Source organism: Salvelinus alpinus, chromosome 39 (assembly GCF_045679555.1).
Source record: "Salvelinus alpinus chromosome 39, SLU_Salpinus.1, whole genome shotgun sequence".
Lineage (NCBI taxonomy): Eukaryota > Metazoa > Chordata > Actinopteri > Salmoniformes > Salmonidae > Salvelinus > Salvelinus alpinus.
Genome location: NC_092124.1, coordinates 8,318,430 through 8,332,956, shown reverse-complemented (window position 1 = coordinate 8,332,956; position 14,527 = coordinate 8,318,430). Strand labels below are relative to the sequence as shown.

General features: G+C 43.8%; 1 protein-coding gene across 2 annotated transcripts; it reads left to right on the top strand.

The window, feature by feature from the left end:
- Positions 1-3,313: 3,313 nt before the first annotated feature.
- LOC139566740 (uncharacterized) lies at positions 3,314-13,615 on the top strand. Of its 2 annotated transcripts, none has more exons than XM_071388022.1 (7): positions 3,314-3,794; positions 4,323-4,453; positions 4,626-4,787; positions 7,140-7,304; positions 10,121-10,232; positions 10,443-11,160; positions 11,245-11,793. In XM_071388022.1, the coding sequence occupies exons 1-7, from the start codon at positions 3,536-3,538 to the stop codon at positions 11,387-11,389; spliced, it is 1,692 nt and encodes a 563-aa protein (XP_071244123.1). In that variant the 5' UTR covers positions 3,314-3,535; the 3' UTR covers positions 11,390-11,793. The 2 variants fall into 2 exon arrangements, with proteins under 2 accessions (XP_071244123.1, XP_071244122.1); XM_071388021.1 differs by lacking the exon at positions 11,245-11,793 and adding an exon at positions 12,109-13,615 and having other exon boundaries at positions 3,315-3,794; positions 10,443-10,564.
- The last annotated feature ends 912 nt before the right edge of the window (positions 13,616-14,527 follow it).

Here is a 14,527-nt window from a genome sequence, read left to right as displayed (position 1 = left end):
AATGGCCTATAATCTACCTTCAGGTCGTGTGATGATTGAGATGAAATATTAAACATGAACTAAAGTCCTCCTGTACTTGATATTCCAGACTGACTGGTCTTTACAAACTGGGTCAGCGTGTACGACCTGTTTACTTCTGTTTAGGAGGGTGGTAAAACAACAAATCAAAGTTTATTGGTCATGTACACAGTTTAGCAGATGTTATAGCAGGTGCAGCGAAATGCTTATATTACTAGCTCCTGACAATGCGGTAAAATGTCAGACAGTTACAAAAACAATCAATAACTGCGGTTAAGGGTGCGAGGTCACTGGTTTGAATCCCTGAGACGACTAGGTGTCAAATCTGTTTATGTCCTTGAGTAAGGCACTTAACCCTAACTGCTCCTGTAAATCGCTCTGGATAAGAGCGTCTGCTAAATGACAAAAATTAAAATGTAAATGTAATAAACTTTTAAAACTGTAAGAACAACAATAATTCAAGAAACGTCAGAACGAATCAAATTTACAACCCAAACAAACATATTAACATACTCCTCATTAACCCTTTGTTAACTTGAATTTTAAACAGGCTTGTAAATACCTGTTTTTAGAGAGACAGTATACCTAGGCTAGATAAACCTAGGCTAGAATGTGCATCTGATGCACATTCAAATGTAAAAAAAAATCAACACTGCAGAGCTATCCCTGTCCTCTGCTGTGCCTTGATTGTATTACTGCTGATGATATTTGGAAATGTGCATGTACACCTTGGCCCATCTACTGTCGCTATCCCCAATTCTGACTTATGCTCTGATATCTGCTTCACTGATTTCTGCTCTTGTAAAAGCCTGGGTTTTCTGCACGTTAACACTAGAAGCTTATTACCTAAAATTGATAAATTGAAAGTGTGGTTTCACAGCTCCAATCCAGATGTGTTGGTCATTACTGAGACGTGGTTAAGAAAGAGTGTTTTGAACACGGATGTTAACCTTTCTGGTTATAACCTTTTTCGGTAAGACAGATCTTCCAAAGGTGGTGGAGTGGCAATCTTTACCAAGGAACACCTTCAGTGCTCAGTTGTCTCCACCAAGTCTGTCCCCAAACAATTTGATTTGCTGGTTTTAAGCATTAAACTTTCAAATAGCTCTTTGTTGACTGTTGCTGGGTGTTATCGTTCACCATCAGCACCAGCCTGTACTCTACCTGCCCTAAGCTCTTTCCTGGCCCCTTACACTAAGTCTGAATTTTTCCTACTAGGTGACTTAAAATGGGACATGCTTAAACAACCTTACCAAGTCCTAAAGCAATGGGACTACCTAAATCTTTCTCAGATTATTACCAATCTCAAAAGGTATAACTCCAAACACACAGAAAAGGCTACTCTCCTTGATGTTATTCTCACAAATAATCCTCATAGGTATCAGTCTGGTGTTTTCTGTAATGACCTTAGGGATTACTGTTTTACAGCCTGTGTTTGTAATGGCTGCTCAGTGAAACAACCTGTCCTGATTTGTCATAGACGCTTGCTTAAAAACTTTAAGGCTCCTTCATGACCTTGCCTCTGTAAATTGGTTTAGAATCAGCTCTGTCGAAGACACTTGGACCTTCTTTTTTGATATTTTCAGTGGTATTGTGAACAAACACGCCCCCCATAAAGAAAATTAGAATTAAAAACAGGTTCAGCCCCTGGTTTGATCGTGATCTGGCAGAGTTACTCCACCTCAAGAATTCCATTTGGAGAAAGGCTCGGCTATTACGCATTCCTGCGTCTGTCTCCCGAATCTCTTCATACCAACGTGACAATGATGTCACCATTGCCTTTGATTCTAAGCAATATTGTGCTGCTATTTTTATTGACTTGGCCAAAGCTTTTGATACGGTAGACTATTCCATTCTTGTGGGCCGGCTAAGGAGTATTGGTGTCTCTGAGGGGTCTTTGGCCTGGTTTGCTAACTATCTCTCTCATAGAGTGCAGTGTATAAAGTCAGAACATCTGCTGACTCAGCCACTGTCTGTCACCAAGGGAGTACCACAAGGCTCGATCGTAGGCCCAACGCTCTTCCCAATTTACATCAACAACATAGCTCAGGCAGTAGGAAGCTCTCATTCATTTATATGCAGATGGTTCAGTCTTATACTCAGCTGGCCCCTCCCCGGATTTTGTGTTAAACACTCTACAACAAAAAATGTATTAATATCCTACAAGCTTTCTCTGCACTTAACCTTGTTCTGAACACCTCCAAAACAAAGGTCATGTGGTTTGGTAAGAAGAATGCCCTCTCCCCACCGGTGTGATTACTACCTCTCAGAGTTTAGAGCTTGAGGTAGTCACCTCATACAAGTACTTGGGAGTATGGCTAGACGGTACACTGTCCTTCTCTCAGCACATATCAAAGCTGCAGGCTAAGGTTACATCTCGAATTGGTTTACTCTATCGTAATTGCTCCTCTTTCACCCCAGCTGCCAAACTAACCCTGATTCAGATGACCATCCTACCTATGCTAAATTACGGAGACGTAATTTATAGGTTGGCAGGTAAGGGTGCTCTCGAGCGGCTAGATGTTCTTTACCATTCGGCCATCAGATTTGACACCAATGTTCCGTATAGGACACATCACTGCACTCTATACTCCTCTGTAAACTGACCATCTCTGTATACTCGTCTGAAGACCCACTTGTTGAGGCTTAAGTAAGCAACTGGAATGAGCTGCAACAAACACTCAAACGGGACAGTTTTATCTCAATCTCTTCATTCAATGACTAAATCATGGACACTCTTACTGATAGTTGTGGCTGCTTCGTGTGATGTATTGTTGTCTCTACCTTCTTGCCCCTTGTGCTGTTGTGCCCAATAATCTTTGTACCATGTTTTGTGCTGCTGCCATGTTGTGTTGCTACCATGCTGTGTTGTTGTCTTAGGTCTCTCTTTATGTAGTGTTGTGGTGTCTCTTATCGTGATGTGTGTTTTGTCCTATATTTTATTTTTAATCCCAGCCCCCATCCCCGCAGGAGGCCTTTTGCCTTTTGGTAGGCCGTTATTGTAAATAATAATTTGTGCTTAACTGACATGCCTAGTTAAATAAAGGTTAAATAAAAAAATAAAGGACAGTTGAATATTTACCTTAATGAGGTGATGTAGATGGAATAAAATAATTATATTGTATTCTATTCTACTATGTTCTTGCTAACACTGTTCTTTATAAACAAATCTGCTCTGGGCTTGAAAGATACTTGAATCGGAGACTTGACGTCTAACGTAATAGTCAGTACCGTATTTCAAAAAACAGCGCGCATACCCTTTTCATTTAGCCACACCTTTTGAGCTATGACGCCGGCATTAATATCCGTTCTCTTCAGTGTAGACGGAAGTGAACAGTGACCAGGAAAAATGTCCACGTTAGCGTTTTTATTGTCGTTTATTAACACCATGGAACTCAAAATATGACTATTTTAACTTCACAGCATTACATACTCATCACATGTAGTCTTTAATTCGCGTTGGAGGAAGGACTTGTTCGATATACTTTATCTAGGTAACGCTAGCTAGCTGCTAACAATGGCTAACTGTATGGTTTTTCACACTCAAATAGCCTCCATCATGGAAGTGCTAGCGAATGCAGCCGTGGCCGATATCTGTAAACTCGTAGACGACGACTATGCAGTGTTTCGTTTGGAAATAACTCAAAGCCAGAAAGAAAATAGGGGATTGCGGAGGAAACTACAGCTACTGGAACTGAAGACGGCACGAGAGCGCGTCCTCGCCAGTCGTCCCAGTAGTGTCAAGATTCTCGACCGATACAGAGGAATCGCAAGAGGTACATCAGGGGAGGATGACTCATAATACTGGCTGGATTGGAGCAAATGGAATGACATCAAACACAATGATTCACATCATTCTACTAATTATGTTCCAGCCATTACCATGAGCCCGTCCTCCCCAATTAAGGAGCCTCCAACCTCCTGTGATGTTCATATATAGCTCAGCACAGTAGCCCCGTTCCCCTCTGCAAATGTGTTCAGATGTGTTACCCAGAATTTGGTCTTGGTTACTTTTTGGATAGTATGCAATAATTCCCCAGATTACTTAACTATCTTACGCAAAGACACAATATCATATTCTAAACAGGTTCTTGATTTACTGCATTTCCTATTATTTCCTCAATGAAAACAATGTGATGCCTGGAACACAATACATCGATCAATATATAGTATACCCAGAAGTTATGCGAACTGTTGTGTTTCATCCTTGCCAATTCTAGATCAAAACTGTCAATAGTGTACAACATAGCGGTAAGCATTGACAGTAAGTAACCTAACCACCTGTCCCCCAATCACTCTCTAAGGTGAAGGAAATCTCACTGGAGGCCACAGGAACTTTGTGAAGCCAGCGGGACACAATACATGGAGAGATGACCAACCAATCACTGTTGACGAGGGGAGTGGAACCTCAACCCAGCACGTTATCGTGATAGAGGTTAGTGTAATAGTGTTGCGTTAAACATTTGAGTTACTTTGTAAATCAAATATGGCCCTTTTATTTTGGAAATGGTCCCCTCAGCTATGTACATCATTTATCTGCCATAGAGGAGCTTGTGAGACTTCCCTATGACATTGTTATCAAATAACCTCTTCTCTACTTGTGTCAGTCTGCAGAGGCTGCAGGTCCTGGGGTCAAGCTGGATAAGTCTGAAGAAGAGGAAGACCCAAGGCACAGCAGAGACATCCAGACTGGAGGGGCTGGAGCGCACCCTGTAGCCACGGAGGACCACGCCTCAGCGCAGCCCAGGACCCGACACAGCATCACGGAGGTCAGTGGAACGCTGAACACCGTCCTCAAGTCAGAGACCGACACAGAGACTTTAACTGTAACACAAAGGATTTTACACACAGGATCTGACCATAGGTCAGACCCGGAGAGACTGGGGCTGGGGGGACTGGGGTGTCCTCCTGTTCCAAGCTCAGAATATTTACTCTACGGTAACCCGAGCCAGAGGAAGGTTCATTCCAATCCTGATTCAGGTGATGTGTTAAATGCTGGCGATGATCCGTGTTGTTCTTACACTACAGAGATGGACCCTGGCAACATGCCCTTGGGTTTAGAGACACAGACTGATCTGTCTAGAGGGCACTGGAACCAGTGCAGTAGTGGTGTGTACTCTGAAGGGTGCCTAGATAAGAAAGGGGAGGGTCTGGTCGGAGATGAAGTGACTGTGAAAGTGGAGGGCGACGTTCCTCCCACATGGAATGCAGATAGTCACCTAGGCGACGGACACTCACAGGGCAGAGATTTCTTAGATTACAGGGAAAGCTTAGTGTCCACGTCGATGGGGCCTTCCGATTCACACGGGTGTATCCTTTTCGATCAGGTATTGAACTCAGATGACAGGGCTAGAGCCCAGGCTCGGGGAGGGGGAGCAACATCAGGCAGTAGTAAAGAGAAACGGTTCCTCTGCATGTTCTGTAACAAAGGCTTCAGCTGCCTCCAGAAGGTGGAGATCCACCAGAGGGTCCACACAGGAGAGAAACCATACAGCTGCCCCCAGTGTCACATGCGCTTTGCCCAGTCTGGCAGCCTGAAGAGGCACCAGAAGATCCACACAGGAGAGAAACCCTTCAGCTGCCACCAGTGTGATAAGAGGTTCTCCCGCCAGCACCTGCTGAAGACGCATCTGAAGGTCCACACAGGAGAGAAGCCGTTCGCCTGTACACACTGCGGGAAGAGGTTCTCAGAGAGGAGCTACCTCAAGATACACCAGAAGAAAAACCATTCCACTCTATAGCTTCTGACTTGTTGATCACTTCCTGCATTAAAAACAAACATTGATTGTCATTGTTGTCAAGAGAAAAGATCCACAGATGCATTTGGAATAACAAGATTAACAGATTTCAGTGTTGAATATTCAACACTATGTAAAGTTTCCCAACTGGCGGGTGAGTTTTCTGAGCAATTAAAACTAATACATTCGTATATGGTTTTTATTGACATAAAACACCAGCAAATCAGGTCCAATTGATTTAAATTTTGGAAATCTCTTCCAAAGTATTCCCATGCCTAATAGAAAGATATATGGGATCATATACAAATTTAAGCAGATTTGAAATTATTATATTTTCGTCAAATATATCTGTTTGAGCTTCTTGCGGTCAATTTGCAGTCTACAAATTATGATTATGTTCCGGCCCCTTGACCATCTGCAAAAAAGATCATCGGCCCATGGCTGAATCTAGTTGATGATCCTTGACTTAGATGCACAAAGTAAACTACAGTAGTGGGTTAATTTCCGCAACAACGAAGAGTGTTGAAGCACGAGGCTAAACAAGTAATAATGTGAGTAACAAATTTCAGTGTTGAATATTCCTGGGTAGAATATTGCATCCAGACATTGTGTGATATTTAAGGCATATATAAGCCTAATGAATCTGTTTCAGATTGTTTGTACTGTACATTTGATGTTAAAAATGCATTACTTCCATTCAACCACCAACAAAAATTCCCCAAGACACTTTTAATGAGAAAATAAACGCAATTTATCGAGTAAATACAGATGTGTATCTGAGATGTGTGTATGTGTGGTTTTCATATGGTCTATTTAAAGTGTGTTTTTATTTAATAAACACAAAATGGGACTTTTCATTCTAAGACTTTCATTATACTCTCTTTAGTGTACGTCACATCTGATCTCACCCTATTCTGCATAAACACGACGTTATAACCAATATACACTTACTAAATATATCTACACATACCCACCACAGGAGGCTGCTGAGAAGAGCATGGCAAATTGAATGATGTCAAACACCTGGAAACCATGTGTTTGATACCATTCCACTTATTCCGCTCCAGTCATTAACACATCTCGTTCTCCCTAATTAAGGTGCTACCAACCTCCTGTGATACCCACACGCTAACAAACACCTCCTGTACACATCAGAATGTTTTGTCAGGTTTGTCTGATGACTTTTGACTTGTTTTTACCCACAACATATTAATGTCCACCATGATGGGTTTAACAACAATGAAGTCATTCTCTAACTACAGTATAGAACTCAAACGTAATTTGGATGGGTAAACACTCCATGTTGAATGTGTGTTTATTATCTGTGTGTACGTACCTGAGGGAGTGTATGTCTGTGTAATCTGTATCACCTGTCTCTTCCAGGAGGAGGAGGGTTCAGAGGTGCTGCTGGTGAAGGAGGAGGGGTGTGTGGAGGATCTGGGGAACCCTGGGGGGAACATGGTCATGGAGGACAACCAGACTACACCACCTCCTGAACCCACAGAGGAACCAGATGAGCAGCACAGGACCACACACAGTCTAACTGAGGTGACCCCACTGTCTGTATGGTGTTAGGTCAGTGGCGTATCCACAAAGCCACTCAAGAGTGCTGATCTAGGATCAGTTTAGCCTTTTAGAGCATAATGAATAAGATTTATATAGAAGGATTCTAGATCAGCAATCCTACTCTGAAACTCTTTGTGGATACGGGCCCAGGTTTTAATAATAATTTTGTCTTAAGTGTGGGACCATGCCTATTAAACAGTGTGTGGTGGAAATTCTACACATAGGATACTCATAGTCAATCTTAAATTAATCATTGTTTATTACCAACATGCTGAAGAGGTCACAGTCAAACTTAGATGCATAAGGTATCGGTCTGAAGTGAGCCTTAACGGGGCAGTCCCGTAAGCTCTCTTATATATTTACACAGGCAAGTTATATTTGCATGATTTAGCTCATTCATCATTCATAATTAATTCATCATTAACGTTTGGTTCATGCTTGTGACAGACCAATACTTCACGAGGCATCTTCTCTACAAGCTGAGACATTGAAACTGAGATATCAAATTTTATTTGTCACATACACATGGTTAACAGATGTTAATGCGAGTGTAGCGAAATGCTTGTGCTTCTAGTTCCGACCATGCAGTAATATCTAACAAGTAACCTAACAATTTCACAACAACTACCTTATACACACAAATGTAAAGGAATGAATAAGAATATGTACACATAAATATATGGATGAGCGATGGCCGAACGGCATAGGCAAGATGCAGTAGATGGTATAGAGTACAGTATATACATATGAGATGAGTAATGTAGGGTATGTAAACATTATATAAAGTGGCATTGTTTAAAGTGGCTAGTGATACATTTATTACATCAATTTTTAATTATTAAAGCGGCTAGAGATGAGTCAGTATGTTGGCAGCAGCCACGCAATGTTAGTCATGGCTGTTTAACAGTCTGATGTCCTTGAGATAGAAGCTGTTTTTCAGTCTCTCGGTCCCCGCTTTGATGCACCTTTACTGACCTCGCCTTCTGGATGATAGCGGGGTGTGAACAGGCAGTGCCTCGGGTGGTTGTTGTCCTTGATGATCTTTTTGGCCTTCCTGTGACATCGGGTGGTGTAGGTGTCCTGGAGGGCAGATAGTTTGCCCCCGGTGATGCGTTGTGCAGACCTCACTACCCTCTGGAGAGCCTTACGGTTGTGGGCGGAGCAGTTGCCGTACCAGGCGGTGATACAGCCCGACAGGATGCTCTCGATTGTGCATCTGTAGAAGTTTGTGAGTGTTTTTGGTGACAAGCCACATTTTTTCAGCCTCCTGAGGTTGAAGAGGCGCTGCTGTGCCTTCTTCACCATGCTGTCTATGTGGGTGGACCATTTCAGTTTGTCCATGATGTGTACGACGAGGAACTTGAAACTTTCCACCTTCTCCACTACTGTCCCGTCGATGTGGATAGGGGGCTGCTCCCTCTGCTGTTTCCTGAAGTCCACGATCATCTCCTTGTTTTGTTGACATTGAGTGTGAGGTTATTTTCCTGACACCACACTCCGAGGGCCCTCACCTCCCTGTAGGCCGTCTCGTCGTTGTTAGTAATCAAGCCTACCACTGTAGTGTCGTCTGCTAACTTGATGATTGAGTTGGAGGCGTGCATGGCCACGCAGTCATGGGTGAACAGGGAGTACAGGAGAGGGCTGAAAATGCACCCTTGTGGGGCCCCAGTGTTGAGGATCAGCGGGGTGGAGATGTTACCTACCGTCACCACCTGGGGGCGGCCCGTCAGGAAGTCCAGGACCCAGTTGCACAGGGCGGTGTCGAGACCCAGGGTCTCGACACCCAACACGAATTTCGAGGGTACTATGGTGTTAAATGCTGAGCTGTAGTCGAGGAACAGCATTCTTACATAGGAATTCCTCTTGTCCAGATGGGTTAGGGCAGTGTGGTTGCGATTGCGTCGTCTGTGGACCTATTGGGGCGGTAAGCAAATTGGATTGGGTCTAGGGTGTAGGGTGGAGGTGATATGGTCCTTGACTAGTCTCTCAAAGCACTTCATGATGACGGAAGTGAGTGCTACGGGGCGATAGTCATTTAGCTCAGTTACCCTCGCTTTCTTGGGAACAGAAACAATGGTGGCCCTCTTGAAGCATTTGGGAACCGCAGACTGGGATAAGGATTGATTGAATATGTTCGTAAACACACCAGCCAGCTGGTCTGCGCATGCTCTGAGGACGCGGCCGGGGATGCCGTCTGGGCCTGCAGCCTTGCGAGGGTTAACACGTTTAAATGTTTTACTCACGTTAGCTGCGGTGAAGGAGGTTTTGGTAGCGGGCCGTGTCAGCGGCACTATTGTTTTCAAAGCGAGCAAAGAAGTTGTTTAGTTTGTCTGGGAGCAAGACATCGTGGTCCGCGACGGGGCTGGTTTTCTTTTTGTAGTCCATGATTGGCTGTAGACCCTGCCACATACCTCTCGTGTCTGAGCCGTTGAATTGCGAATCTATTTGTCTCTATACTGACGCTTAGCTTGTTTGATTGCCTTGCGGAGGGAATAGCTACACTGTTTGTATTCGGTCATGTTTCCGGTCAACTCGCCCTTTCGTTCTCAAAACAAAGTTCTGGGCATACTGCCAAATTGCAGATACTGATAGTGAGGATTGGTTCAATCAGTCACTTGCATGAACACTGAAATTGGTTAAAGCACAAATATACAATTTGTGTCAAGTAATCAAATCAACTAACATGTTTGCATAGTACTCACAGCAATCCCTCATTGCCCAATCAGAAGATGCTCCTTAGCAGGGTGCTCATATCAGATTTATTGATCCAACATCCTCTTACTCTGTATCTCTTACAGTCAGTAGACATGGCGGATGGGAAGCCTGATCTGCTACTGGTCAAAGAGGAGACAATAGAAGACGAACCAGAAAGCATTGATCTGCTGAGTGGATTAAAGATGGGGGAGCAAGGTAAGGGAGCTATACATATAGCCTAAATAGATCTTCAATGGGAATAGTGATGCACCTGGCTATTTCTTTTCTTTCTTCATTCATAAATGCAACTTATGTTTACATACAAAACCACACATTATAATGAATGAACTTGACCAGGTAAAAAAACTCCATATGTAGAGTTCTCTGCCATGTTTGTTAAGTCTATTTTGTAACCTCTTCCTGCAGGTGGTTGGCTGGAGGATAACAGAGGAGACTGGGAGGCCATCTTGGATTCCCAGACCGGTGCAGTCAAGTGCCCAGGGGACAACATCACTAAGCAGGCCAGGACCAGAGGCAACATAGTGGAGGTCAGTGGATGGGACAGCGTCCTCAACTCTGGGCTGGGGAACAACACTGTTAACCACAACCAGAAACAGGCAGTGGAACACAAACCAACAACCAATCTTAGACTCCATGACAACAGACTGGCTGTGACCAGGGCGAGGCATAGATTTGGTCTGCAGGGACAGGGAGGTGTCTCTATGCGGCAGGAGAGAACAGTCACAGACTCGGCTAGCGATGCTCCGTCCTGCTCCTATAGTTGTGATTCAGAGAGACTGATGACGCCTCAGGTTGACCCCCTAACAGGTGCTGGCTTCAGCCTGCCTTCTATAGGATCTATCAACTGGAACATGGACCATGCGACAACACAGACACTCCCTGGCCTTCGTCCTCCTCACACTCTGTTTAACCAGACATGTGCCAGTGCCTCAATACTAAATGGCTACACAAGACCATTGACAAATGACAGTAGTAGAGACGCTATCAGTGGATCCGGTGGCAAAGAGAAGCGCTTCCCGTGTTCATTTTGTGGGAAAGCCTTCAGTTTTCCCAAACAAGTGGAAATCCACCAGAGGATGCACACGGGGGAGAAACCATTCGGCTGCCAACTGTGTGAGAAGAGGTTCTCCCATCAGCACCACCTGAAGAGGCACCAGAGGGTCCACACAGGGGAGAAACCTTTCAGCTGCCCCCAGTGTGAGAAGAGGTTCTCCCACCAGCACCAGCTGAAGATGCACCTGAAGGTCCACACGGGAGAGAGGCCGTTCGCCTGTACGCACTGCGGGAAGAGTTTTTCAGAGAGGAGCTACCTCAGGATACACCAGCAGAAAATGCACACGGCCCATGTATAGTGTATGGTGACATGTAATGTAGTACTAGCTAGTTTGTTTGTAGTTAATTCTGTTGGTTTTCAATGAAGTAGGGAACCGGATGAGGTCAACTGAAGAAAGAATGAGTATGATGAGGCAGAGTAGATTATATGGTGATGGTTGGTGTTTGTAAAAATGTTTCACTGATGAAGAGTGACCCATTTTCTCCCTTTAGGTTGATACTGGTGTTTTATAGTGAGATAATGATGGTGCCTTAATTCATGTTTACGTCACATGAAGTAGTGAAGCTGTGTGTTATGTAATGTTGAACCTTTTCCAATGTATTCTAAAATTCTTTTTTTTTAAAGCAAGGGTACCAGATTGAGAAAAGTTATTATATTTGTCACATATCGTTTTGTGCAATAAAAGTACTGTACTTCAAGTTATCTTAGTGTATGACCATTTTGTGAAATGAAATACAAAATTGACACTGTGATGACTGACTTGGTTAATTTTGTATCATTGCAGGGACTGAGTTTCCCTTATTTCAGTCCAACCAAAACATTATACTTAATTCTTGAATCAACACATATGGAATTGTTTTATAATAAACTCCTATGGCTCCATATTGTTAGGTACTTCAATCACAGTGTTAGAGATGCTTGACTCTGGTTAACATTTTATAATGTCATGTTTCTGTGTGTAAAAGCAGTTTCTTATATAAACTTTTATATGCTCTTCTGTACAATTTGTGTTTACAGTCTGCAGTCCATGAGGACCTGCTGATTTCAGGTGTTGCTGGTGGGAGAGAGTGGACCTCTGAGGTGGCTGGGCTCAAAGCCTGGCCCCGGATCAGAACCCTGGATCAGGAGCCATCACGCTTCCTTCCCGAGTTGGAACCAGGACCGAACCGTGAGGGACAGAGACTCCACCACCACAGAGAACACAACCAGTGGACAGGTGGACTGAACAACCTCAGTCCTGGTAGTCATCAGAGAGACAGAGGCTCCAGTCAGGGATCCAGTCTGCAGCCCAGACCCTTCTCTTCACAGTCTCAGTGCAGGGATGAAGCAGGGCCTGGGGCTGATAGAGATAGACCCTCCTGTTCCTATGATACAAACATCACAGTATCCATGATGAACAGAGCAGGTCACCCTGGGCTTCAGCCTTCAGAGAGAGTTGTGGGAGACCCCCCTGGTGGTAGTCTTTCAGGAAGTCTGTCTTCTTCTTCAGGGTCTTGTCTAATGCCTGGTGACTGGGTTCATAGGACGTCTGGGTCTACCCTTCCTCAGTTACCTCAGGTTTACCCCACAAATACAGACATGGTCAGGATGGGCGTTCACCACAAGAGGTACCTAGCCTATAACACAGCACACAATCCTAACAACAACCAAACAATGGCTAGAGGTCAAGGAGGGAGCTCAAAGACTAACGACCTGAGTGTGGTGGCTCCTGCTTCTACCTCCTCGGGGTCACAACGTGGGAAGCGATGCATTAGGACAGACGCCGACAAGCCGTACGCCTGCCCCACATGTGGGAAGCGCTTCTCTGAGGCGAACTATGTGAAGCAACACCAGACCGTTCACACCAAGGAGAGGCCCTTCAAGTGCAAGCTGTGTTACAAGAGCTTCTCCTTCCTGAGTAACCTTATCAGACATAGGGGTGTTCACACAGGGGAGGAACCCTTCAGCTGTACCCAGTGTCACATGCACTTCGCCCATGCTGGTAACCTGAAGAGGCACCAGAGGGTCCACACAGGGGAGAAATCCTCCAGCTGACCCCATTGTGAGAAGAGATTCTCCAGCCAGCAACAGCTGAAGATGCACCTGACGGTCCACACGGGAGAGAGGCCTTTTGCCTGTACGCACTGCAGGAAGAGGTTCTCAGAAAGGAGCTACCTCAGGATACACCAATAGAAAACCATTCCACTCTATAACATAGAAAGTAGCCATACCACTCAAACCCTGCATTAAAGACAAACATGAATTGTCATTTTTGTCAGCAGATGCATTTGGAATAACGAGAGTAACCATGTTGAATATTCCTGGCACGAATATTGTATCCAGACATTGTGTGCCTAAAAAGTGTTCATATTGTGTTTGTACTGTGTAGGCTATATGATGTTCACAAATGCCATTCAACTACTTAATTTCTGTCCCAAGACACTTTTAATGAGAAATGTAATGTCGTTTATCATGCAGATTTGTAGTTGAGACAGGTGTATTTAACACTTGTTTATGTTTAATAAACACGAAATGTGACTTTTCATTCTAAGCCTTTCATTGACTAGTATAAATCACATCTGATCTCATCACACCAGTGGAGGCTCCTCAGTGAATTTCATAGTAATAAAAATAGTGAAACATTAAAAGTTCACCTTTTTAGATAAGACTATACTAAATATATTCACGCCACCAAATCATTGATTAAAATACATTGTTTTGCAATGAAGGTCTACAGTAGCCTCAACAGCACTCTGTAGGGTAGCACTATGGTGTAGCCGGAGGACAGCTAGTTTCCGCCTTCCTCTGGGTACTTGACTTCAATACAAAACCTAGGAGGCTCGTGGTTCTCACCTCCCATAAACTTACACAGTAATTATGACAACTTACAGAGGACGTCCGCGAAGCTATCAGAGCTCTTGCAACATGAACTGACATGTTTCCACCCAATCAAAGGATCAGAGAATTAATCTAGTACTGAAAGCATAAGCTACAGCTAGCTAGCACGGCAGTGCATAAAATGTGGTGAGTAGTTTACTCAAAGAGCGAGAAATACAACAGTTTTGAACATATTTGTTTCTTCAAAAATGAAGGAGAAGGAAGAGAGAGAGTCATTTCTTTCAGTTTCACTTACTTACAGTTGAAGTCGGAAGTTTACATACACCTTAGCCAAATACATTTGAACTCAGTTTTTCACAATTCCTGACATTTAATCTTAGTAAAAATTCCCTGTCTTAAGTCAGTTAGGATCACCACTTTATTTGAAGAATGTGAAATGTCAGAATAACAGTACAGAGAACTATTTATTTCAGCTTTTATTTCTTTCATCACATTCCCAGTGGGTCAGAAGTTTACATACACTCAATTTAGTATTTGGTAGCATTGCCTTTAAATTGCTTAACTTGGGTCAAACGTTTCAGGTAGCCTTCCACAAGCTTCCCAAAATAAGTTGGGTGAA